This window comes from Entelurus aequoreus, linkage group LG15 (assembly GCF_033978785.1).
Source record: "Entelurus aequoreus isolate RoL-2023_Sb linkage group LG15, RoL_Eaeq_v1.1, whole genome shotgun sequence".
NCBI classification, from domain to species: Eukaryota; Metazoa; Chordata; class Actinopteri; order Syngnathiformes; family Syngnathidae; genus Entelurus; species Entelurus aequoreus.
Window position 1 is genome coordinate 51828410 of NC_084745.1, and position 22878 is coordinate 51851287.

General features: G+C 40.3%; 2 protein-coding genes across 3 annotated transcripts; one reads left to right on the forward strand and one right to left on the reverse strand.

Moving 5' to 3' along the window:
* The first annotated feature begins 5036 nt into the window (after window positions 1-5036).
* LOC133630504 (uncharacterized) lies at window positions 5037-9377 on the forward strand. Of its 2 annotated transcripts, none has more exons than XR_009821264.1 (5): window positions 5037-5122; window positions 5809-6188; window positions 6327-6482; window positions 6608-6706; window positions 6983-9376. XR_009821264.1 is itself a non-coding variant. In XM_062022116.1 (5 exons), the coding sequence occupies exons 3-5, from the start codon at window positions 6378-6380 to the stop codon at window positions 7408-7410; spliced, it is 642 nt and encodes a 213-aa protein (XP_061878100.1). In that variant the 5' UTR covers window positions 5037-5122; window positions 5809-6188; window positions 6327-6377; the 3' UTR covers window positions 7411-9377. The 2 variants fall into 2 exon arrangements, 1 of the variants encoding a protein (XP_061878100.1); XM_062022116.1 differs by having other exon boundaries at window positions 6973-9377.
* A 3055-nt stretch (window positions 9378-12432) lies between these two features.
* On the reverse strand, window positions 12433-22467 carry LOC133630254 (class I histocompatibility antigen, F10 alpha chain-like). The gene is made up of 7 exons (XM_062021726.1): window positions 18241-22467; window positions 17288-17554; window positions 16594-16872; window positions 13725-14033; window positions 13455-13559; window positions 12805-13253; window positions 12433-12716 (listed from the first exon to the last, which is right to left on the reverse strand). Exons 1-6 carry the CDS (start codon window positions 18338-18340, stop codon window positions 13228-13230), a joined length of 1086 nt encoding a protein of 361 aa, XP_061877710.1. The 5' UTR covers window positions 18341-22467; the 3' UTR covers window positions 12433-12716; window positions 12805-13227.
* Between the last annotated feature and the right edge of the window lie 411 nt (window positions 22468-22878).

Genomic DNA, 22878 nt, shown 5'->3' on the forward strand with positions numbered 1-22878 from the left:
TCCACAGTTTCCAAAAACAATTTGAAATGTGGACTCGTCAGACCACAGAACACTTTTCCACTTTGCATCAGTCCATTTTAGATGAGCTCGGGCCCAGCGAAGCCGGTGGCGTTTCTGGGTGTTGTTGATAAATTACTTTTGCTTTGCATTATAGAGTTTTAACTTGCACTTACAGATGTAGCGACCAACTGTAGTTACTGACAGTGGTTTTCTGAAATGTTCCTGAGCCCATGTGGTGATATCCTTTACACACTGATGTGGCTTTTTGATGCAGTACCACCTGAGGGATCGAAGGTCACAGGGATTCAATGTTGGTTTTCGGCCTTGCTGCTTACGTGCAGTGATTTCCCCAGATTCTCTGAGTCTTTTGATGATATTACGGAGCGTAGATGGTGAAATCTCTAAATTCCTTGCAAAAGCTGGTTGAGAAATGTTGTTCTTAAACAATTTGCTCACACATTTGTTGACAAAGTGGTGACCCTCGCCCCGTCCTTCTTTGTGAACGACTGAACATTTCATGGAAGCTGCTTTTATACCCAATCATGGCACCCACCTGTTCCCAATTAGCCTGTTCACCTGTGGGATGTTCCAAATAAGTCTTTGATGAGCATTCCTCAACTTTCTCAGTCTTTTTTGCCACTTGTGCCAGCTTTTTTGAAACATGTTGCAGGCATCAAATTCCAAATGAGCTAATATTTGCAAAAAATAAAGTTTTCCAGTTTGAACGTTTAGTATCTTGTCTTTGCAGTCTATTCAATTGAATTTAAGTTGAAAAGGATTTGTTGTATTTTATTTTTATTTACCATTTACACAACGAGACAACTTCACTGCTTTTGGGGTTTGCATATTGAAAAAAAGAACATTAATAAATAATAAAGTCCACAAAAATGCATCAATCAAATGAGTTTTGATTAGCCCCTTAAGTGGTTTAGCAGCTATAAAATGATGTTGCTGAAAAGAGGATATGTGTAAAATGTGTGTGTGTGGAGCACAAGCACTGATCCTGCAGCCGTGTGTGGAAGTGTCAGTGTGCACACTTACCAAATAAAAGCTAAATAGTGCTGGCACCACAGCGATGAGTGTTGATAAATCATATTGGGCGTGATCAATCATTATATTGGCATTTTCTCCCAGTATTGTGGCTGTTTTAATGATCAGCATATATTCTGCATATTATTTTGCATATTCTGCTCACTTAAGAGACGCCATCCACTTTGCACAGGTTTAGTAGATCAGCTCTGCGTGTGCCATCAGGTTTGCACCTGTTTTAGTACACGCAAACCTTGAACAAATCAGGCCCTGTGAGTCCAACTCCATCCTGGAGAAGAGGATTGTACTTTGTCACTCCTGTGCAACTTGGGTGTGCCACCTGAAGACTAAGCTCCTGCTGGTAGCTCTTAACCACAATAAGGTGACAATCTCAAATAGAAAAGTCAAATCAATTCAATGAAGTATCCTTGATCCACATTTTTCAACCCATTTGTCTTAACTTGATGGCCTAATTCTTCAACTGAATGTTCACCTTTAGTAGGACTTCACACACAATAGTCAATATTTACAAAAGTGAAAAGTACAGTCCACTTATGAACAAAACAAAAACATTCTTCTCAAACTAGTTTATCAACAAGTCAGCTGCATCATGCCTCAAAGTTTCCGCATTCTCCACTTATTCACACACAGAGAAACTTAACAGCACTGCCTACACTCTAGACATAGTCATCTTTTTTTGCAGATTGTCTTTTACTCTACCAACTAACATGGAGTCATCAGTTCCCCTCTTCTTTGACATTATTTTCATTTCATTGTGTTGTCTGACCAGTAAACACTTGCAGCAAAATTATCTGCCAATAGAGCAATACAATTTGGCTTGTCAAGACTTTCCAAAACAAGTAAAATTAGCTAACCTCAATGAACCCAAAAATATCTTAAAATAAGTATATTCTCACTAATAACAAGTGCACTTTTCTTGGTAGAAAAAACAAATATGAGACCTTTTTGCTCAATATGTTAAAAAATATTCTTAAATGAAGTAAATGCTAGTGCCATTATCTTGACATAATGATATGCACTCAGCATTACATTTCTTGAAACCAGCAAACTTATACTAAAAACTAGTTTATTGTTCTTAATGGAAAGGCAACAAGGCAAGCGCTTGTTACTCTCGGGGTCTCCTAGCCGCTCAGGCAAATCATATGGTCTAAAAATGCATTTTTCCATCCATAACATGACATCATCGCGCCAAGTGCGTGCTCTTTCAGTCAATTAGTGCGCATATATACAGCCCGGCCCCCGGCCAAAATGTTTTTAATTGTCATTTTGAAGAATTTATCTGAATGTTCCGAACTATTTCTGTTTGAAATTGTTAGAAATGTGAAATGTTTAAATATTAACTGTCAGTTTACTGTACTGTGCCAACTGTACTACTATATGAGTACGTGTTTTCTATTGTTTCATTGAAAATAAAACAGCAAAGTCCATTTGGCTGTCATCTGTTTTAATTATGAGACACAATTGTGTCAAAGTCGTGATTTTTTATTTCATGCTTGAAATAAGAAATGATTACTTTAAAAAAGTAGTTTTATACTTGTGAGTGTTGATGACACAGCTTTGCAACAGTTGATATTCTAGTTTCAAGCATGTTTTACTCAATATAGGTCATCAAATCTCAGCAACAAGCTGTAATATCTTACTGAGATCATTTAGGAGCAAAACACTTAAAACAAGTAAAACACTCTAACATCAAATCTGCTTAGTGAGAGGAATTATCTTATCAGTAAAAATAAGCAAACATCACCCTTATTTGAGATATTTCATCTTACTTAGATTTCAGTTTTTGCAGTGCACCCCCTGGTGGCGCTATTGCTGAAAAGTGGCAGCAGTCAACTGACAAGAAGTCTTCTACAAGCGCCCCTTGTGGCCACGTCAGGTAAATGCCTGCGTGGCTTTTCTGGGAAATCACCTGACCTGACAAGCACAACAGGTGTGACAAGTTTGCCGCCAAACTTCCTCATCAGCTGTTTTTCTACTGCTCACCAACTTATTCATTGAATCAAAGAAAAGAATAGAATAGAATGGACTTTATTGTCATTATATTTGCATATAACGAGATGAAGGACTCCAACTTAAGGTGCGGTAGTGGGAACAAATAGGGGATAGTGTTTCAGGGCTGTGAAGTCATCAGAAAGCACTTCTCACTAACTCTTACAACATTAACCCAATTTGGAAATGGCTCTGTAGTTATTTATATTTGTCGATTCACCTCCTTTTAACAGGGGAAGAAGAAAGGCCCATTTTCTGATTTTTGGAAGGCTTTTACTTGTAAGACTCAGGTTAAGAGGCATAAAAAGTGAAGAAGAAAAAGACAATTAGAATGATACATTATGCCCCATATAGAGCTCATACCAATGATCTGTTTATAATGAGTCATTTTCTTATACTACATGATATAATCCAATACAGGAGCCTTCAAGTTATGTTTATGGCCACACAAAGGGCTCCACCTGCAAATATACAGAGTCTGTTTTCACTCAGAGATGGTCCACAATTCTGAAATTCAAACATAACATAGTCAATTCCACATTCAAGGCTCAAACGTGATCTATAGCGGGGGTGAAACTGTGGGACAATGTGAGCGGAGGAATTCATCTGTCTTCTAGCCTAAGAGTGTTCAACCTTGCGGTAAAAAATGTGTTGTTGGGAAAAACTATCAAAAACATGACTAGTTGTTTGGACTATCTCAACTGTGGGACACAGGTGCAAAAGAAGTCATTGTGGAATAAGGGACATAACACACCAGACAAGGCTGCAGAAGACGAAAGATACCCAGGCAAGATGGAGCTAATCTCATGCTCACTCAATGCTATTATATCCATATTGGTGTATGTATACTGACTTGTCATTATCAGATGTTATACTTGTTCTGAAATTGTCATGTATCCATCAAATCTGCTGTTGAAACTTGGACAATATAACCAACATATATAAGCAACATATATAAGCAACATATATAACCAACATATAAGTTGATTGTAAATTAGGGGCGGGACATGGATAAGCATTCCTGCTTTTTTCCCGTATCCCTTTTGGGTGGGTGCCGTTGCATGTCTGTCAAACTACAAAGAGTGATGAAGTGTTGCTATATATGTCTGTCTGACGGAATAAATACATTCATTCATTCATTGGAAAATACATGAGAGAGGCTCAGCAACAAAATGTGCAGCCAATCTGAAGAGAAAAGGTAGAATTTGGTCAGGTCCTGCTGCTTTACTTGTGTCCAGGCTCTTTAGTGCACCGTGTACCTCAGAGACTGACACTGGAAATTGTCATTAGTAAACCTTACTCCAAATCATTGCAAACACAATTTCAGTAACAAATAATAACAATTAAAGGTAGTTTTCTTTGTAAAGGTTTCATTAATGATTAAGAGTAAAGTTCACGCCAAGTCTTTAATGAAGCCTCGCCAATTGTCACCTGATTAATGAAAGGTGTAATACCTATGATAGTACTGTACAATGTATATTGTTTATTTGCACATTTCTGCTTGAGTAACAAAAGGAGTTATTAGAACATTTAGTGTTTTGCAATGGACAATGCAATGTATACAATGTATGAAAATGTATGTTGTCCTACAGTTGTGCTTTTCCATCTTTACACAAGCTCAACACGTTGAAGCTTCCAAGTAGCATGTTCTAAGACCTCACTAATGATCAAAGCAGCTCCATGCAAATGTTTTGGATGACCTCAAAAGTGTAGCTGAGGTTCAGGGCACGCATAAGTCCAAACAGCATAACAACAGCCAACACTGTAAAAACTCTTTCAGTGGTATTGTCCAATATACTTTATTGTTAAAAGTATATTTATTCCAATAAATCAATGTATTTTTATTTTTATAGTTTTTGAGTTATCTGTAAGTAAAAAGTGTGAATATTTTCGTAACTTACTTTTTTTATGTGATAACATTTATTTTATTGGACTTCCAACATAAATTGATTTAGCAAAACTCAGTTGAAAGGTTTATATCAGACCTAAAACGTCAGGCCCCGCCCACCTGCATGCAGCTGTGGAAGAACAAGCCCAGACACGTCTCTTCACGGAGCCCAAGGAAACACTTTACCGGACTCATGTAAGTAACAATTTATATTGTTAAAAGTCAGTATTTGCCAGGATTGAAATGTAAACATTTTCAAAAGCATGGCTCAACGTTATATTTAGTTTGCTACTTTTCCCGCTGACCGCCATTTTGAATGTGCCCTTACCTCCAACAGCTCATTAACTTCAACCAAACATTGTTTATAGCTGTGCAGTTTATAACTAGCGTGTTCTTTGTTTAGTAGTTTAATATTTTATTGTTCAGTTTATAAGCAGCCACATTAAAGCTGCTTCACTAGCTTGCATTAAAAGTTGCTAGCAGCTAGCTAGGTATACTTGACAGAGCTATCTGAAGCCCCCTCAGACCTGTTGTCCATGCACACTCTTAGGCAAAACGCTACTCTTGTAAGAATAACACTCATTGTGTAAGTCTCAATCTCAACATTTCCCCCCCCCAAAAAAAATGTCACCAGTAGTCACCATTTAAAGGGTCATTTTTCAAAATTTCTTCCGTGGGGGCATGTCCCCGGACCCCCCTACTGTTGCTAGGTTACCAACTTAGACCCCCGCGGCTACAAAAACATCTAGAGGAAACACTGCAATTGAGTATATTAGGGTGTAAAAAAAAACGATATAAAGGGCTCTCATTAGGCTTATATATCCAAGAGGTTAGACATGAACCATAACTTGTCTTTTTTTTCTCTCTCTCTCCAATGACAGATGGGATGGCCCTGTAAGTTGTGCAGCACTGTAGTACCAACCAAGAGTGATTTTTTAAAGCATTACAGACTGCACCATGGGACCTTTGGACACAGCCATGCCTTCCCTTGCTTTCATATACGTTGCCCATGCATGCCCTTTTAAATGCTGGAGTTCCCTTCACTCTCATCTGTCAAGATACCACCCAGAAGTCAAATTCCTCAACTCACCTAAGGTGAGTCCTTCATTCACCTGCCCTCTGTGTAAAAGGACTATGCCAGGAGCATCAATGATATGATGGCCAGAACGTATACAGTTGGAGAAGACAGGAAGTTGTTGCCAAGTCTCCTGGGGTGGCAGAATTTAAGGAAAGATGGCCTGCCCTCTTCGAACCATTCCAGGTAAATGATTTATCATTCTATTTTTCCTGACCAAGTTTCCATTGTGACTTGGACAGGAAATACTAGACTCACTTTTTGCCTGAAAATGCATACTTAAACCCTTAATATCAGTAACGGTCAACATTTGCTGTTTTACAGATTAATGAAGAGTTGCAAAGGTGCACTGCTGTTCCACTGGAATCAACATTTATGTCCCAGCTGGACAGGTACACTCCGAAACTCCTGGAGCTCTTCAGTGCAAAAGGAGGAGTGACTGGTCAGCGCATCAAGAACTTGTTGATGGAACTGATACAGGTGGGTTAAAAGTGGTTTAAAAGTTTAAAACTGAATATGTAATCATGCTCTAATAACGGTATCACAGATTTGGAGTAAAATTGCCAACAAAATTCATTTATTTATTCTTCTTCTATTAACTCTAGGACCCAAGTGCCTCTGCAGTGATGAAGAGAGATGTGACTCTGAGATGCCTCATAGAGTACACGGGAGAGAGTGGACAGGAGCTAATCTCTGACTACTGTGTAAGTATTGTTTAAAAGCAGCTTTGGATCAGTCTGATGTACAAGCTTGGTGGTTCTATTCAGGTTTTTTATATGCCAATAAAAAGCATGTGGCTGGAAATGCATCTATTGTACCAAGTTTAATGTACAAGATCTCAAATTAGAATAAAAAAGTTTTCAAAATGGTCTTCACAAAAGTAATCATTATCTGGATTAAATCACACAAGTTATATTAAATATGCAATTAGATGTTTGTTTTTTTAAATTACTGTTTTTGTATCTGAAAGGCAACTGCAGAGACCACTGTTCATGAGGACCTGGAAATGAAGAATATGAGCATCTACATCTGTCGTGAGCCAAATGCAGTAGGAATCATCATTGAGGGAGTACCAGTCCTTACTCATCTTGGAAACCTGGCCAAAGCATGCTGCCTACTTCTGGGGTTGACGTATGCACTTAATCTGGAGTATCCATCCAAACTTTCCAAAACATTTGAGGTGTTTCAAAGACTTTTTGTGGGACTCGACACCAGGGATGATACTCGAAACCGGTTTTCCCGGTTGTTTGATAAGAAAAGAACCGAGTCCTCGTACTCGAATCCCTTTTTGAGAACCGGTACCCGTTATCGAGACCACTATAGTAAAGGAAAAGAGTTGATTCTTTATTCGAATCCCGTCCCGACCAGAAATGCTCCGTGGGACATCACAAGAAATTACGTCACGTAGCTCAGTCATTAGGAGCAGATAGCGAAAGCAGGAAAACAATGGATGGGAAAAAGCGCTCCAAGGTGTAATAAAGTTCAAAACAAAAGCTATAATCCATCGAATAACTTTACTGAGAGATTTTAGCAGGGTAAAACACATGACGAACACTTTTACGACCAACCGGAAACATAGCAACCAGGCTAGCAACGCACCTCCTTTACGGCAGCTGTCGCAACGTTCTTAAAACAACCGCAGCACATACATATATATACAACATATCTCCCTTTTTTAACTTTTGTTTTTCTTTCCTTGTAAACAAAACAAAATCACACTGTAGATGTGTTGTCTGTCTAATTATAAATAATGCAGACGAGGCGTGTTGGCTGAGTTCTTGACGTTTACTTTCACAGCGTGGCAACATGCAACACTTTTCGGGGCTACCGCGCATGCTCGTAACTCCCGTTGCATGCTGGGTAGTGTAGTTGTTATATTCTCTAGCTCATAACATTTTTCCCCCTATAAAGAAATAATGTTAACTCAATAGAGTGTATTTCTTTTTTTAGCATTGTAACCACATTTGCAAACAACTTTTCTCTTCATAGAATTGTCTTTCAATAAAGAAATAAAATGCAAAAATGTCAAAGCATCATAACAAACGGTTATGTCAAATAGCAGCAGAAGTGCACTTTTTGGAGAGCTGTATTATTTTCAGTTTTGTGCCCAAGGGACTGATTTTATTTAACACTATTATTATTTATACACCTATAGTGATCACAGAGACAGGTTGTTTTTGTGTTACTGTATGTATTTGTTTTTCTGAAAAATCCCACTTAATATACTTTGGGTAACAACAGTCAATATTTATTTATTTTATTTTATTTTTTTAGGTGGGTAACAGTCAATATTTATTTATTTATTAGATTTTATTTTTTTATTATACAATAAAAGTGAGCTTTTGTTAAACCAAATATTGTGTGTTTTTTTCCATATACAACAACCTATCTGGACTCGATAAGAGAATCGATAAGGAATCGGTTCGATAAGAGGATTCGATAATAGGCTCGAACTCGATAATTCCTTATCAAACATCATCCCTACTCGACACACTGCGCCCAAAACCAACCCCCAAATTCATGACTCTCAAAAACAAGCTTCTAGCTTAGGCAGTGAGCCATGACTGTCAGCTTGCACTTTTGAACAGCTATTTTCTTGTCTGTTCAAAATCATTATACATTGTTCATTGAGTGGAATTCTTCAGAATGTTGTAACGGTTTGTCCTGTTCAGGTTTTATACAAAGCTACAGGTCATCGTTTCTGGTGTGTGTAAATTAAGTTTTTTTTATGTTTTATACACACTAAATTGCCCCACTGTGAAGCTCCAGCTGGTCAGAAGGAGGGATCTGTGAGTTGTTTAAGTTAAAATGTTTCAAAATATACACACTGAAAGACACTATGGTGAAGGTGTTCTGCTTGTGAATTGTTACAGAAGTACAGATAATCTTAATGTTAAATTGTTTTAGCAAGAAACTACTGTGAATGTTCAAAGTAAAACTTGAGATGCTGAGGTCATGCATTCTTTTATGCACTAAATAAGTGAAGTGAATTACATTTATATAGCGCTTTTTCTCAAGTGACTCAAAGCGCTTTACATAGTGAAAGCCAATATCTAAGTTACATTTTAAACCAGTGTGGGTGGCACTGGGAGCAGGTGGGTAAAGTGTCTTGCCCAAGGACACAACTGCAGTGACTGGGATGGCGGAAGCGGGGATCGAACCTGCAACCCTCAAGTTGCTGGCACGGCCGCTCTACCAACCGAGCTATACCATATACTGATGTTCTTGACTGTTAATACTCTCCAGCTTATTGACACGGTTTGGATATGGCTTGTGAAAATGTTTTAATATGTATACGGTTAAAAAAAGAAAACTACTGTGAAGGTGTTCTATACAGCACTTTAAAAAGTTGAGGTCATGCATTCTATGCACTAAATATGGATGTTGACTGTTCATACTGTCCAGCTCATTGCCACTGTTTTTATATGGTAATGATTTAATAAAGGTTCGAATTTGATATGTCTTGATTTTTTTATTATTATTCTAAGTAATTATTTTAAGCAGTTTCCATTATCAAAACAAAGAAAGGGTAAGTTGGTCAAAATTAATAAAATTGAGTACAACAATTATTTTTTCATTTAAATGTTACTTATTTTAATTAAGTCTTGTGTATTTAATATGCTGATGTTTTTTTACATTGATTTTACTCAATTTGTTGGCTTTTTCTGTAAACGCAACTTAATCTTTTTGCATAAATCGAAATGCATATTAAGTTCTACTTACTCAAAATACCAATTAGTTGACTAAACTAACAACAATTGCTTGGAAAATGTTGCCTTATTTTTATTGAGTTAGATCTAGGCAACAGTTTTTACAGTGAACGACAATTCTGTCTGTCTCAACAGTCTTTCTCTGACTTGTTTGTCTTCTATGCCACATACAATCTGGTCCCTTATCATAGAGTCCTTCAGTGTAGCAAAGTAGCAGTGTAGCAGTCCCATAGCCGCCATGTACAGTTGGAACTGCTGCTTGAAGGTGCGCCAATTGCTGTCGACATTTCCACTCAGCTTCAGCTTTTCAGGTGGCTTCAAATCCATGTCGCTTTCCACAATACACCACTTCACTCTTCATTTACTCCTGGTACCATGTTATGTTATTGTTTTAAATAACACATCGTTGGATGACTTGTAGAAGTGTCTTTTAATCACGATCACATATCACCAACGCTACTTCAACACTCGTGCATACAAGGTGTGTTCCTCTCTAAAGAGTCCTACCTGACACATACTATATATTGGTTCCTAGTCATTTGTAGACTCTTACTACCACCATGTGGTCAAACACTATCATTACATCCCCCTTTCTAAACTAAGCACCCATTGCTAATACAATGTCGTTAATGAACTCATATGGTGAATATCTTGGAGAAAGCACACCATCACTTGAAGTAAATAGTAGTATTTCAGTTTGAGCACATCATTAAATAGTTAGTTTGACATTTGCATGTAGACTGGAGTAGTTCAGGCAATACATGGGCAATAAGATGGGATGTTGGTATGTGACAGGAAGGAGGAATATAAAACTGCTTCGGCTTCTCCAAGTTAGGAGTGCCACATTTTTTGGACTTGACCTCCTCCAGGAACTGCAGTTCTGTATGACCACGCTCGCTTGTAATAAAGCAACTTTTTGTCCAGTCAAGCGTCTCTGACCTCATTTTTGATCCAGCCGCACTGCCGTGTCGCCCTTCTGTCCGGACCAGGATGACAAGACCAGAAATACACGTCAAGTTCAAATTGTTTAGTGATTGACAATAAGATAACAAGAAATGTCTTTTTTAAATATATGGCCACTCCTCCACCTTTTCCAGGACGATGGCATGGGAAGACATTATATGCATTAATAGCAACGTCCTTGTCAGAGACTGCTTTACTTAGCCACCTTAAGATAAGATAAGGAAGTCTGCATTTTCTTGCTGGAATCCAGATTTTGACTAAGTCTCATTTTGGCAGGAGACTCCTATTATTTAAATGGAGGCCTGACCCGGCTCTAAATTCATCAGCAGTACTGATGTTATTGAAGCTGGGTCCTGGATTTGGTTGCACATTGCCTGATAGCAGAAGTAAAAGCAATATCAAGATTTTCTCTTTCATTTTGGGAGATAACCCAATGAAAACATTCTTTGGCGGAATTGATTGTCACACACACACTAGGTGTGGTGAGATTATCCTCTGCATTTGACCCATCACCCTCACCCCATGACCAGGTGTGGCCAGGCTGCCAATCAGCGACAGGTGAGGAGGGAAAAGCGCTCAGGGAGACAAACAGGAAGTGGGACCAAAATAAGAGCGCTGACTAGGAGATAAACACAAACGCAAACAGACCATGTGACACCTGACAGGTCGTCACAGAAACGAGGGATGGATCTGAAGTTTATCGAGAGACTTAAGTGTTGAAAGTTAAAAAAATAAATACATTTTTAACATTTTTATGACATTTTTTAATTGTCATTGCTCAAAAAAATAATGAATTAAAATCAATGATGTTATGAATTATTGACCTATTTAAGATTGCAATTACGTTTAGTAAAAACTATTATTTAGTGGTTTTGCCATAACACAGGGGTCGGCAACCCAAAATGTTGAAAGAGTCATATTGGAGCAAAAATACAAAAACAAATTTGTCTGGAGCCGCAACAAAATAAAAGCCATATTACATACAGATAGTGTGTCTTGAGATATACATTGAATTGAGATGACTTACAGGAAACTAAATGAGCTCAAATATAGCTACAAATGAGGCATAATGGTGCAATATGTACATATAGCTAGCCTAAATAGCATGTTAGCATCGATTAGCTTGCAGTCATGCAGTGACCAAATATGTCTGATTAGCACTCCACACAAGTCAATAACACCAACAAAACTCACCTTTGTGCATTCACGCACAACGTTGAAAGTTTGGTGGACAAAATGAGACAGAAAAAGAAGACGTCCTAGTAAGTCGGAGAAAGTTATATTTGTAAACAAACTAAGGTGAGTTCAAGGACCGCCAAAATTAGTAGGACAAAACGGCGCTGGCCAAATACTCGAATCAGTGAAGCATGTTTAATATATAGTGTGCTTTATAACAAACAATTAAGGAGGTTTGTGTCATGTTTGTCCTCCTACAAAAACCATATTAAAACAAAAAATATATATTTTTTCCCCTCATCTATTTCCACTTTTCATACATTTTTTAAAAAGCTTCAGAGAGCCACTAGGGCGGCGCTAAAGAGCCGCGGGTTGCCGACCCCTGCCATAACAAAACAGGGTTTTGACAAAAAGGGCATAAAATATTTTAAAAAAGAATATGATATGGACAGATAAACCTGAAATTGATCTAGGGATTTAAGTGTTGAATGAAAAAATACAAGATAAATAAAAATGACTTATTTCTACCATTGTTATGAGCGAGACCCTTCCTGGTCCCCAAGAAAGCAGTGCGAGGCGAGTGGAGAACAAACGGATTTATTGACAGAGATGTGACACAATGTGATATTGATCATAAGCAGCGGCCATTCAAAGAAAGAAGAAATCCTCGTCATGATGTCAAGGCCATGAAACGTGAGCCCCGAATGATTTTATAGCCACCAACGTTTGATGTTGAAAGTATTTTAACGGCCAAAGAAGAATAGATGGAATAGCGTGAGGAGCAGTGGGATGAAGAACAAAGCACATCTCCATGACGTCCCTCAGCGATGGAGACATCTCTCTGTGTTCCAGTGCACAAAGCATCCTGGAGGAAGAAGATGACTCAGCACATTCCCAACAGAACCAAGTTGAACATCATCTTCACACAAGAACATTTGGAGGTGCAGACTTACTCAGCCTTCAGCCGCCACCCTCTCGGAGAGCTCCACGCCGCCGTGGCGAGCTGCGGGACAAACGCAAACGGTGAAGGAAGAACATCCAGAAGGTGCCTCGTCACTCACATCAGATCTTTGAGGTGTGACTTGGAAACATGAAGAAGCAGAGTGCTGCTCTTCTACTTCCTGACTAGGATACCTTCTTGATGAGTCAGCACACTTGAGGTCTCATTTGGCTGATCCCCATCATGAGGACTCATGTCAAACGTGAGATATGCCACACTTTGTATTGCGTGTGCTCACAGGAGGCTCTTTTATTGTGAAGGAGTCAGCCCAAGTTGGGATTTTCAGGCTAAACTTGTAACAAAGGTCCACATCAGACCTCCATGTGAGTGACGCTTCACCACGGCTTTGTTTCTTGCGGCTCAAAGAAAAGATGTTTTACTTACGAGCTGGATCGTACTGGGCTGAAATGAAAGGGAAACAAGGTGAAATGGACTTTTTCCTCACGTGTTTCTACGTGAGAGTGTGCGCTCTGTCTCTGTGGATCTTTGAGTGTTTGGCTGGAAGGCAACTAAAACATGCAGCCCGGATGAAAGCATCAACTCACGGCCTGGACCGAGAAGAAGAAGAAGAAGAAGAAGACGGAGGACATTGGTGTCCCTCACCTTGTCTGTTTCTGTGACGCCTGACCATGACCATGATGATGGCCGCCAGGACGGCCGCCACAGCGACGACCGCCGCCGTGGCAGCGAGGGCGACGCTCAAGTTGTCTGTGGAGAGCAAAAAAGCACAAGTGGAGTGACAAAGCATGAAGAGGAAACCTTCATGACTACTTTGCATGCAGACGTCAAGCGTTGTCATGGTGACATGGATCAATAATGGTGACAGGTGGACTTGTGATGGGAAACATCTCCAACTAAATGTGTCTTTCTCACCTTCATGGCTTGCGTTGCTCAGGATGCTTCTTCTCTCCAGCTTGGTGACCAGGTCCTCCTTGACGCCAGACAGCTGGAACACACATTCGTACTTGCCCTCCACCTCGGCCGTCACCTCCACTTTCAGCTCCACCGACATCTGGAAGGTTCCGTCGTGGTTGGTGAGCAGCTCTCCGTGCTCCACGTCCTCCAACATCTGCTCGCCGTCTTTCCTCCAAAACAGGTCGGCGAGGTCGGGGTAGAAACCTGTCGCCATGCAGGTGACTGGAGAGGATGGCGTCTTCTGGAGGAGGAACACCTCTGGAAGCTCTGCACAGGAAGTGATGTCACGTGTGAACAGAAGACAACGTGGGGAGAAGGTGTGGATGGAGGTAAAGATGGAGAGAAGGTGTGGATGGAGGTAAAGATGGAGAGAAGGGGTGGATGGAGGTAAAGATGGAGAGAAGGTGTGGATGGACGTAAAGATGGAGAGGAGGGGTGGATGGAGGTAAAGATGGAGAGAAGGTGTGGATGGAGGTAAAGATGGAGAGAAGGTGTGGATGGACGTAAAGATGGAGAGGAGGGGTGGATGGAGGTAAAGATGGAGAGAAGGGGTGGATGGAGGTAAAGATGGAGAGAAGGTGTGGATGGACGTAAAGATGGAGAGGAGGGGTGGATGGAGGTAAAGATGGAGAGAAGGTGTGGATGGAGGTAAAGATGGAGAGAAGGTGTGGGTGGAGGTAAAGATGGAGAGAAGGTGTGGGTGGAGGTAAAGATGGAGAGGAGGTATGGATGGAGGTAAAGATGGAGAGAAGGAGTGGATGGAGGTAAAGATGGAGAGGAGGTGTGGATGGAGTTAAAGGTGGAGAGAAGGTGTGGATGGAGGTAAAGATGGAGAGGAGGGGTGGATGGAGGTAAAGATGGAGAGAAGGTGTGGATGGAGGTAAAGATGGAGAGGAGGGGTGGATGGAGGTAAAGGTGGAGAGAAGGTGTGGATGGAGGTAAAGGTGGAGAGAAGGTGTGGATGGAGGTAAAGATGGAGAGAAGGTGTGGATGGAGGTAAATATGGAGAGGAGGGGTGGATGGAGGTAAAGATGGAGAGGAGGGGTGGATGGAGGTAAAGATGGAGAGGAGGTGTGGATGGAGGTAAAGATGGAGAGAAGGTGTGGGTGGAGGTAAAGATGGAGAGAAGGTGTGGATGGAGGTAAAGATGGAGAGAAGGTGTGGGTGGAGGTAAAGATGGAGAGAAGGTGTGGATGGAGGTAAAGATGGAGAGAAGGTGTGGATGGAGGTAAAGATGGAGAGAAGGTGTGGGTGGAGGTAAAGATGGAGAGAAGGTGTGGATGGAGGTAAAGATGGAGAGAAGGTGTGGATGGAGGTAAAGATGGAGAGAAGGTGTGGGTGGAGGTAAAGATGGAGAGAAGGTGTGGATGGAGGTAAAGATGGAGAGAAGGTGTGGATGGAGGTAAAGATGGAGAGAAGGTGTGGATGGAGGTAAAGATGGAGAGAAGGTGTGGATGGAGGTAAAGATGGAGAGAAGGTGTGGATGGAGGTAAAGATGGAGAGAAGGTGTGGATGGAGGTAAAGATGGAGAGAAAGTGTGGATGGAGGTAAAGATGGGGAGAAGGTGTGGATGGAGGTAAAGATGGAGAGAAGGTGTGGATGGAGGTAAAGATGGAGAGAAGGTGTTGATGGAGGTAAAGATGGAGAGAAGGTGTGGATGGAGGTAAAGATGGAGAGAAGGTGTGGGTGGAGGTGAAGATGGAGAGAAGGTGTGGGTGGAGGTAAAGATGGAGAGAAGGTGTGGATGGAGGTAAAGATGGAGAGAAGGTGTGGATGGAGGTAAAGATGGAGAGAAGGGGTGGATGGAGGTAAAGATGGAGAGAAAGTGTGGATGGAGGTAAAGATGGAGAGAAGGCGTGGGTGGAGGTAAAGATGGAGAGAAGGTGTGGATGGAGGTAAAGATGGAGAGAAGGGGCGGATGGAGGTAAAGATGGAGAGAAGGTGTGGGTGGAGGTAAAGATGGAGAGAAGGGGTGGATGGAGGTAAAGATGGAGAGAAGGTGTGGATGGAGGTAAAGATGGAGAGAAGGTGTGGATGGAGGTAAAGATGGAGAGAAGGTGTGGGTGGAGGTAAAGATGGAGAGAAGGGGTGGATGGAGGTAAAGATGGAGAGAAGGTGTGGATGGAGGTAAAGATGGAGAGAAGGATGGAGAGGAGGTGTGGATGGAGGTAAAGATGGAGAGAAGGTGTGGATGGAGGTAAAGATGGAGAGAAGGGGTGGATGGAGGTAAAGATGGAGAGAAAGTGTGGATGGAGGTAAAGATGGAGAGAAGGCGTGGGTGGAGGTAAAGATGGAGAGAAGGTGTGGATGGAGGTAAAGATGGAGAGAAGGGGCGGATGGAGGTAAAGATGGAGAGAAGGTGTGGGTGGAGGTAAAGATGGAGAGAAGGGGTGGATGGAGGTAAAGATGGAGAGAAGGTGTGGATGGAGGTAAAGATGGAGAGAAGGTGTGGATGGAGGTAAAGATGGAGAGAAGGTGTGGGTGGAGGTAAAGATGGAGAGAAGGGGTGGATGGAGGTAAAGATGGAGAGAAGGTGTGGATGGAGGTAAAGATGGAGAGAAGGATGGAGAGGAGGTGTGGATGGAGGTAAAGATGGAGAGAAGGTGTGGATGGAGGTAAAGATAGAGAGGAGGTGTGGATGGAGGTAAAGATGGAGAGAATGTGTGGATGGAGGTAAAGATGGAGAGAAGGTGTGGGTGGAGGTAAAGATGGAGAGAAGGTGAGAGAAAGAGAAAAGAGTATAAAGAGACAGAGTGTAATGTCAGTAATGTTCCTATAGGGGGAGTGCTAACATGTTAAAAGGTGAAAGTACAAGGTGTGCTTCTACCTGTTCTCATTAGGACCTTCTTCCCATTGTTCACATACTTCTTCAAGTAAGAAGGACAATCCTCAGTGAAATAATACTTTTTGTAGTCTAGTAGAAATATGTTCTGGTCCCACTGGAGTTTGTCGGGGAAAGCTTGTGGTTTTGCTGCAGTCCATGTCCATGTCTTCATGTCCAACAATATGTAATCTTCTCCATCATAACCTTGCTGATTCCAACCTGTAACCTCATCAGTCTCATCATTCCATTCACATCCTGACATCTTCTGGACAATGTGAACACCTGAGACACACAAAGTGTTGTAAAGCAGTCACACACACACACACACACACACACACACACACACACACACACACACACACACACACACACACACACACACACACACACACACACACACACACACACACACACACACACACAATCACACACACAAACACACACAAACACACACACACACAAACACACACACACAAACACACACACACACACACACACAAACACACACACACACACACACACACACACACACACACACACACACACACACACACACACACACACACACAGTATTAGTGTAGGTTATTATGGGATGGACAGAGACAAGGTATATCAGTGCAGTAATGTGTGTTTTACTACAGTATAACAAGAGTACATCAAATATATTTAAGTAGTAGAAAGTTCAACATAAACAAACCTCCAGTTTGGTTGAAACGCTTCTTAAGAACTTCAAGGTTGTGTTTGTCATTAAACTCATTACGAACACTGATCTCTGTTTCTATCTGCCAGTATTTTGGATCCTCTGCTGTGATTTTGTTCATCCAGTCCTGTTTGGATTCTGCTTTCCTGATGTTGCTGTCATAGTAACTAATCTCAACTCCATCAACATAACCAACAACCACACACTCTGGGAAGTTTGGAACTTGAGAGGATGCAGTGTGGAAATACTGCAGCGTGTGAATCACTGAAAGAAGAACACAACAACAAGATGACTTTTTATTATTTACTTTCATGTTCAACAATCTTGCACTGTGAATATTTGAGCTCATTCAGTCTTCAGTGGGGTCTTAAAGTCAACATCAAACACTGCTAGATATCACAGTCAAGACTCACATGGTGTTCTATGACAAGTACAACACATGAATAATATATTTTATTATTGGACATCTGTTGACACTTTCAACATTTTGAAAATAAACATATCTTTTCTCCAATGGAGGCTGAATATGAACACAAGCTGTTCTGCCCATTTGATGTCGACTCTTACTGACACCTTGTGGCGGGATGATGTTACTACACTTGATTACTTTCTGACACTTCCGTGCTTGAAGATTTCAGGAAGTCAGTGTTCCTTCTTACAAGCCTTGGACAAATAAGTCTTTCAACAAGAAAAAACTGAAGCCAAAACAAATAACGGATTTCTCTGCTTCTGGAACTTTCTTGGAACACTTTGAATATTTTGTTGAATGATGAAGAAAAAGGGAAAACAATAAAATATGTTTAAACAGAACCAGGTTTAAGTAATAAAGAGCTTGAATAAAATAAGAATGAATATAATGAATAAGTAATATAAACTCTCAGAAGTCAAATAAGTGAAGGCACAAAGAGGATTGATGAATAATCATTTATAAAGTTATAAAAAGGACTTACCAGGCGTCACGCTGTGCATTTGCACGACCAGAAGAAAGAATAAAAACAAGTCCATGATGTCGGCACGAAACAAAAAGATGTTTGTCACTTTTAATGCCATTGACTGGCTGTGGCCAAAGTGCTGAACGTGGGGGAAAAGTGTGAGGCAGACGCTTCTGCTGGCACAATATCAAAGAAAGTGAAAGTGAAATTAGACACGGTGAAGCCAAACATTGACTGGATGCTTGTTTCTAAACGCAGCGACCGTCACGAAAGATAAAGATGGTTTCTTATGACAAATAAATCATTTTTATTATGTTTTGCTTTAATTTTGTCGTAGCTGTCAAAAGTGAACACACTTATCCACATAGGTGAGTAGTAACCAGTTACATTTACTTAGATAAGAAACACAACTTTTACTTTGCTATATAACATTGTTACATTTATTGATATCATAGTTATTTATCATCTATTTAATATTGCTTGTCAAGGCCCTTGCTGGGAATTGTGGTCCCTCTGAAAGAGTATCTTTGTGGGCCCCTCTACCCCATTCATTGCCACCTTCAATCTTTGTCTTTTTTACTCTTCTTGACAGTGCCTGGTAGCTGCGAATCTTTGGGTGTCCCACGATTTGATTCAATATCGATTCTTGGGGTCACGATTCGATTCTAAATCGATTTTTTTTTCTCGATTCATCGCAATTCTCGATTCAAAAACGATATTTTCCCGATTTTAAAGGATTCTCTATTCATTCAATACATAGATTTCAGCAGGATCTACCCCAGTCTGCTGACATGCAAGCAGAGTAGTAGATTTTTGTAAAAAGCTTTTATAATTGTAAAGGACAATGTTTTATCAACTGATTGCAATAATGTAAATTTGTTTTAACTATTAAATGAACCAAAAATATTTTATCTTTGTGAAAATATTGGACACAGTGTGTTGTCAAGCTTATGAGATGCGATGCAAGTGTAAGCCACTGTGACACTATTGTTCTTTTTTATTTATTTTTATAAATGTCTAATGATAATGTCAATGAGGGATTTTTAATCACTGCTATGTTGAAATTGTAACTAATATTGATACTGTTGTTGATAATATTCATTTTTGTTTCACTACTTTTGGTTAGTTCTGTGTCGTGTTTGTGTCTCCTCTCAATTGTTCTGTTTATTGCAGTTCTGAGTGTTGCTGGGTCGGGTTTGGTTTTGGAATTGGATTGCATTGTTACGGTATTGCTGTGTATTTTTTTGTTGGATTGATTAATTTAAAAAAATAAAAATAATTTAAATAAATAAAAAAAATTAAAAAAAAATTAAAAAATCGATTTTTATTTTAATTTAATTTGATTTATTTTTTTATTTTTTTTGTGTCCTGTCCAGCTTCTCAGGCAAATCATATAGCAGATGTAGATGCCCATATCGGCTGTTCAGATTTACTTTACAAAAGAGAAGTGTAGGATACTTCTCTTGTTGCCTTATTTGTATTTGACTTTATTAAATGTATTTATATTATCATTTGGTGCAGCCGGGCCGGAGCAGGAGGGGATAGAAAGAGGAAAAAAGGAAGACAGAGGGGGGAATTGTGGGGACAAGAGGGGGATTAGACAGAGAGACACAAACAACAACAGTAAACACAACAATAACAACAACAACAACAATAGAGCAACATCAGCAAATACGACATGTACAAATATGATGGTAAAAGTGATAGCAAATAAGCAGTTAGCGAAAATAAAAAATAATACAGAAATGACAATGAGCATTATTACACTACAAATGGAGCAATACAAATACCAATAGAAATAGCGCTATTGATAATGAACAATACCAATAATCTACCTTTATTATCAACAATACAGTTGTTCAAATGCAACAATACATATACGTAATGATAACTAGAGATACAAAAGAATGCAGAAAAATGGAGGGGAAGAAAGAGACGCAACCTATATTAACCTTGTAGATTGTTATAGTAACAATCGGTTAAGCTTTGTCAGTGTGTCATGTGTTATACCCAGTTTACTCTAGGGCAGGGGTCGGCAACCTTTACCACTCAAAGAGCCATTTTGGCAAGTTTCACAAATTAAAGAAAGTAATGGGAGCCACAAAAAAAAAAATTAAATTTAAAATGAAAAACACCGCATACAAAGCTTAAATGCTTTGTGCTATGATAACCAGGGGTCTCCGACACATGCACCGGAACGCACTTTAGTGTAGAAATTTGATGTTAATGCAGCCCGCGAGTTTTGAATGATTGGCGCTTGATAGCATCACACTTGACAACCCTCTCATTTTTCCCGGGAGACTCCCGAATATCAGAGCGGGATGACCCTGCATTTGGCGCCCTCTACAGTCGGCCCTAACAGTGTACCTGCTCGACCACATGTAAAATGCAATTTCAGCTTGCTCACGTAAGTGACAGCAAGGCGTACTAACTCAGCAGCCACACATCTTACACTGACGGTGCCAATACCCAGAATCCCATGCAGCCCTAACTCTTCCGCTCAACCAACGCACGGAGAGGGGGGGGGGGGGTTGATGTGTGGGGGGATTTGGTGGTAGCGGGGTGTATAATGTAATAATGTAGACCGGAAGAGATAGGGGCTGCATGGGATTCTGGGTAATGGTTGTGTTGTGTTTATGTTGTGTTACGGTGGGATGTTCTCCAGAAATGTGTTTTTCATTCTTTTTTGGTGTGGGTTCACAGTGTGGCGCATATTTGTAACGTAACAATGTTAAAGTTGTTTGATATGGCTACCGTCAGTGTAAGCTGTGTGGCTGATGAGTAAGTATGCTTTGCTGTCTCCTGTGTGTGCAAGTAATAACAACATGCAACATGTGGCTGGACTGGCACGCTGTATGTAAATGCTATAGAGGACAATTACTGCAGTGCAATTACAGCACGCCCTTTATTTAGTAATTAGAGTGTAAATAGGATTATTTTTTCCCTGGGAGTAATCTATGAGAGACACTGAGATCCATAAATCTCCTGGGAAAATCGGGGGGTTCGGCATGTATGTAGCTGAGCCGCATCAGAGTGGTCAAGGAGCCGCATGCGGCTCCGGAGCCGCGGGTTGCCGACCCCTGCTCTAGGGCAACAACATTAATATATGTTTGATGAAACGTGATTATGTGCATGAGTAGATGTATGCATATGTACTTGTACATGTACAGAATGTGTATATGTGTGTAAAATCGATTTTTTAAAAATGAGAATCGATTCAACGTGAGAATCGTGATTCGAATTTGAATCGATTTTTTCCCACACCCCTAGTGCCTGGCGTCATGCACCCAATTTGTTTCATTTTCTTTCATGATGAACCACTTACCAAGTCAGAGTATTATTATGTAAATGCTGTATTATTATTCAATGACACATTTTACAAGAGCACATGCAACACATCATGATAAGGTAACTAAGGTCATTATTCAGTTATTATTAAGAACAATGTTTCTTACTGAGTAGAAGTTGAATGTGTCACAATACAATTCAATGCAGCCTCTAATGGGCGCACATGTTTGTCCGACAGTGATATGTGTGTAACACACATGCACAGTCACATCCTTGCTCTACAATCAACTGGCGACTGTTTTTTGTAATGAACTAGTGACTTGTCCAGAGTGTAGCACAGCCAGGTGACAGCTAACGTAGGCTCCAGAGTCCAGCCTGCGCCCTGTCAAAGCTCATTTGACACACATTATTGTATGAACAAGTAGACCAGGGGTCACCAAGGCGGTGCCCGCGGGCACCAGGTCGCCCGTAAGGACCAGATGAGTAGCCCGCTGGCCTGTTCTAAAAATAGCTCAAATAGCAGCACTTACCAGTGAGCTGCCTCTACTTTTTAAATTGTATTTATTTACTAGCACGCTGGTCTCACTTTGCTCGACATTTCTAATTCTAAGAGAGACAAAACTCAAATACAATTTGAAAATCCAAGAAAATATTTTAAAGACTTGGTCTTCACTTGTTTAAATGAATTCATTTATTTTTTTTACTTTGCTTCTTATAACTTTCAGAAAGACAATTTTAGAGAAAAAAATACAACCTTAAAAATTACTTTAAGATTTTTAAACAAATATAAATTTTTACCTTTTAAATTCCTTCCTCTTCTTTCCTGACAATTTAAAGGCCTACTGAAAGCCACTACTAGCGACCACACAGTCTGATAGTTTATATATCAATGATGAAATCTTAACATTGCAACACATGCCAATACGGCCGGGTTAACTTATAAAGTGACATTTTAAATTTCCCGGGAAACTTCCGGGTGAAAACGTCTATGTATGATGACGTTTGCGCGTGACGTCAATGATTGAAGCGGAAGTATTGGGACACATTGTATCACAATACAAAAAGCTGTGTTTTCATCGCAAAATTCCACAGTATTCTGGACATCTGTGTTGGTGAATCTTTTGCAATTTGTTTAATGAACAATGGAGACTGCAAAAAAAAGAAAGCTGTAGGTGGGATCGGTGTATTAGCGGCTGGCTGCAGCAACACAACCAGGAGGACTTTGACTTGGTTAGCAGATGCGCTATCCGACGCTAGCCGGCGACCGCACGGATGATCGGGTGAAGTCCTTCGTCGCTCCGTCGATCGCTGGAACGCAGGTGAGCACGGGTGTTGATGAGCAGATGAGGGCTGGCTGGCGTAGGTGGA

Coding starts and splice junctions, on each gene's coding strand:
- LOC133630504 (XM_062022116.1), top strand. CDS start 6,378: ATGTCCCAGCTGGACAGGTACACTCCGAAACTCCTGGAGCTCTTCAGT. Junction 6,483..6,607: donor TGTTGATGGAACTGATACAG/GTGGGTTAAAAG, acceptor TATTAACTCTAG/GACCCAAGTGCCTCTGCAGT. Junction 6,707..6,972: donor AGCTAATCTCTGACTACTGT/GTAAGTATTGTT, acceptor TGTATCTGAAAG/GCAACTGCAGAGACCACTGT.
- LOC133630254 (XM_062021726.1), bottom strand. CDS start 18,340: ATGGCATTAAAAGTGACAAACATCTTTTTGTTTCGTGCCGACATCATG. Junction 14,034..16,593: donor GAAGGTCCTAATGAGAACAG/GTAGAAGCACAC, acceptor CTTCCTGTGCAG/AGCTTCCAGAGGTGTTCCTC. Junction 13,254..13,454: donor GCGTCACAGAAACAGACAAG/GTGAGGGACACC, acceptor CTTTCATTTCAG/CCCAGTACGATCCAGCTCGT.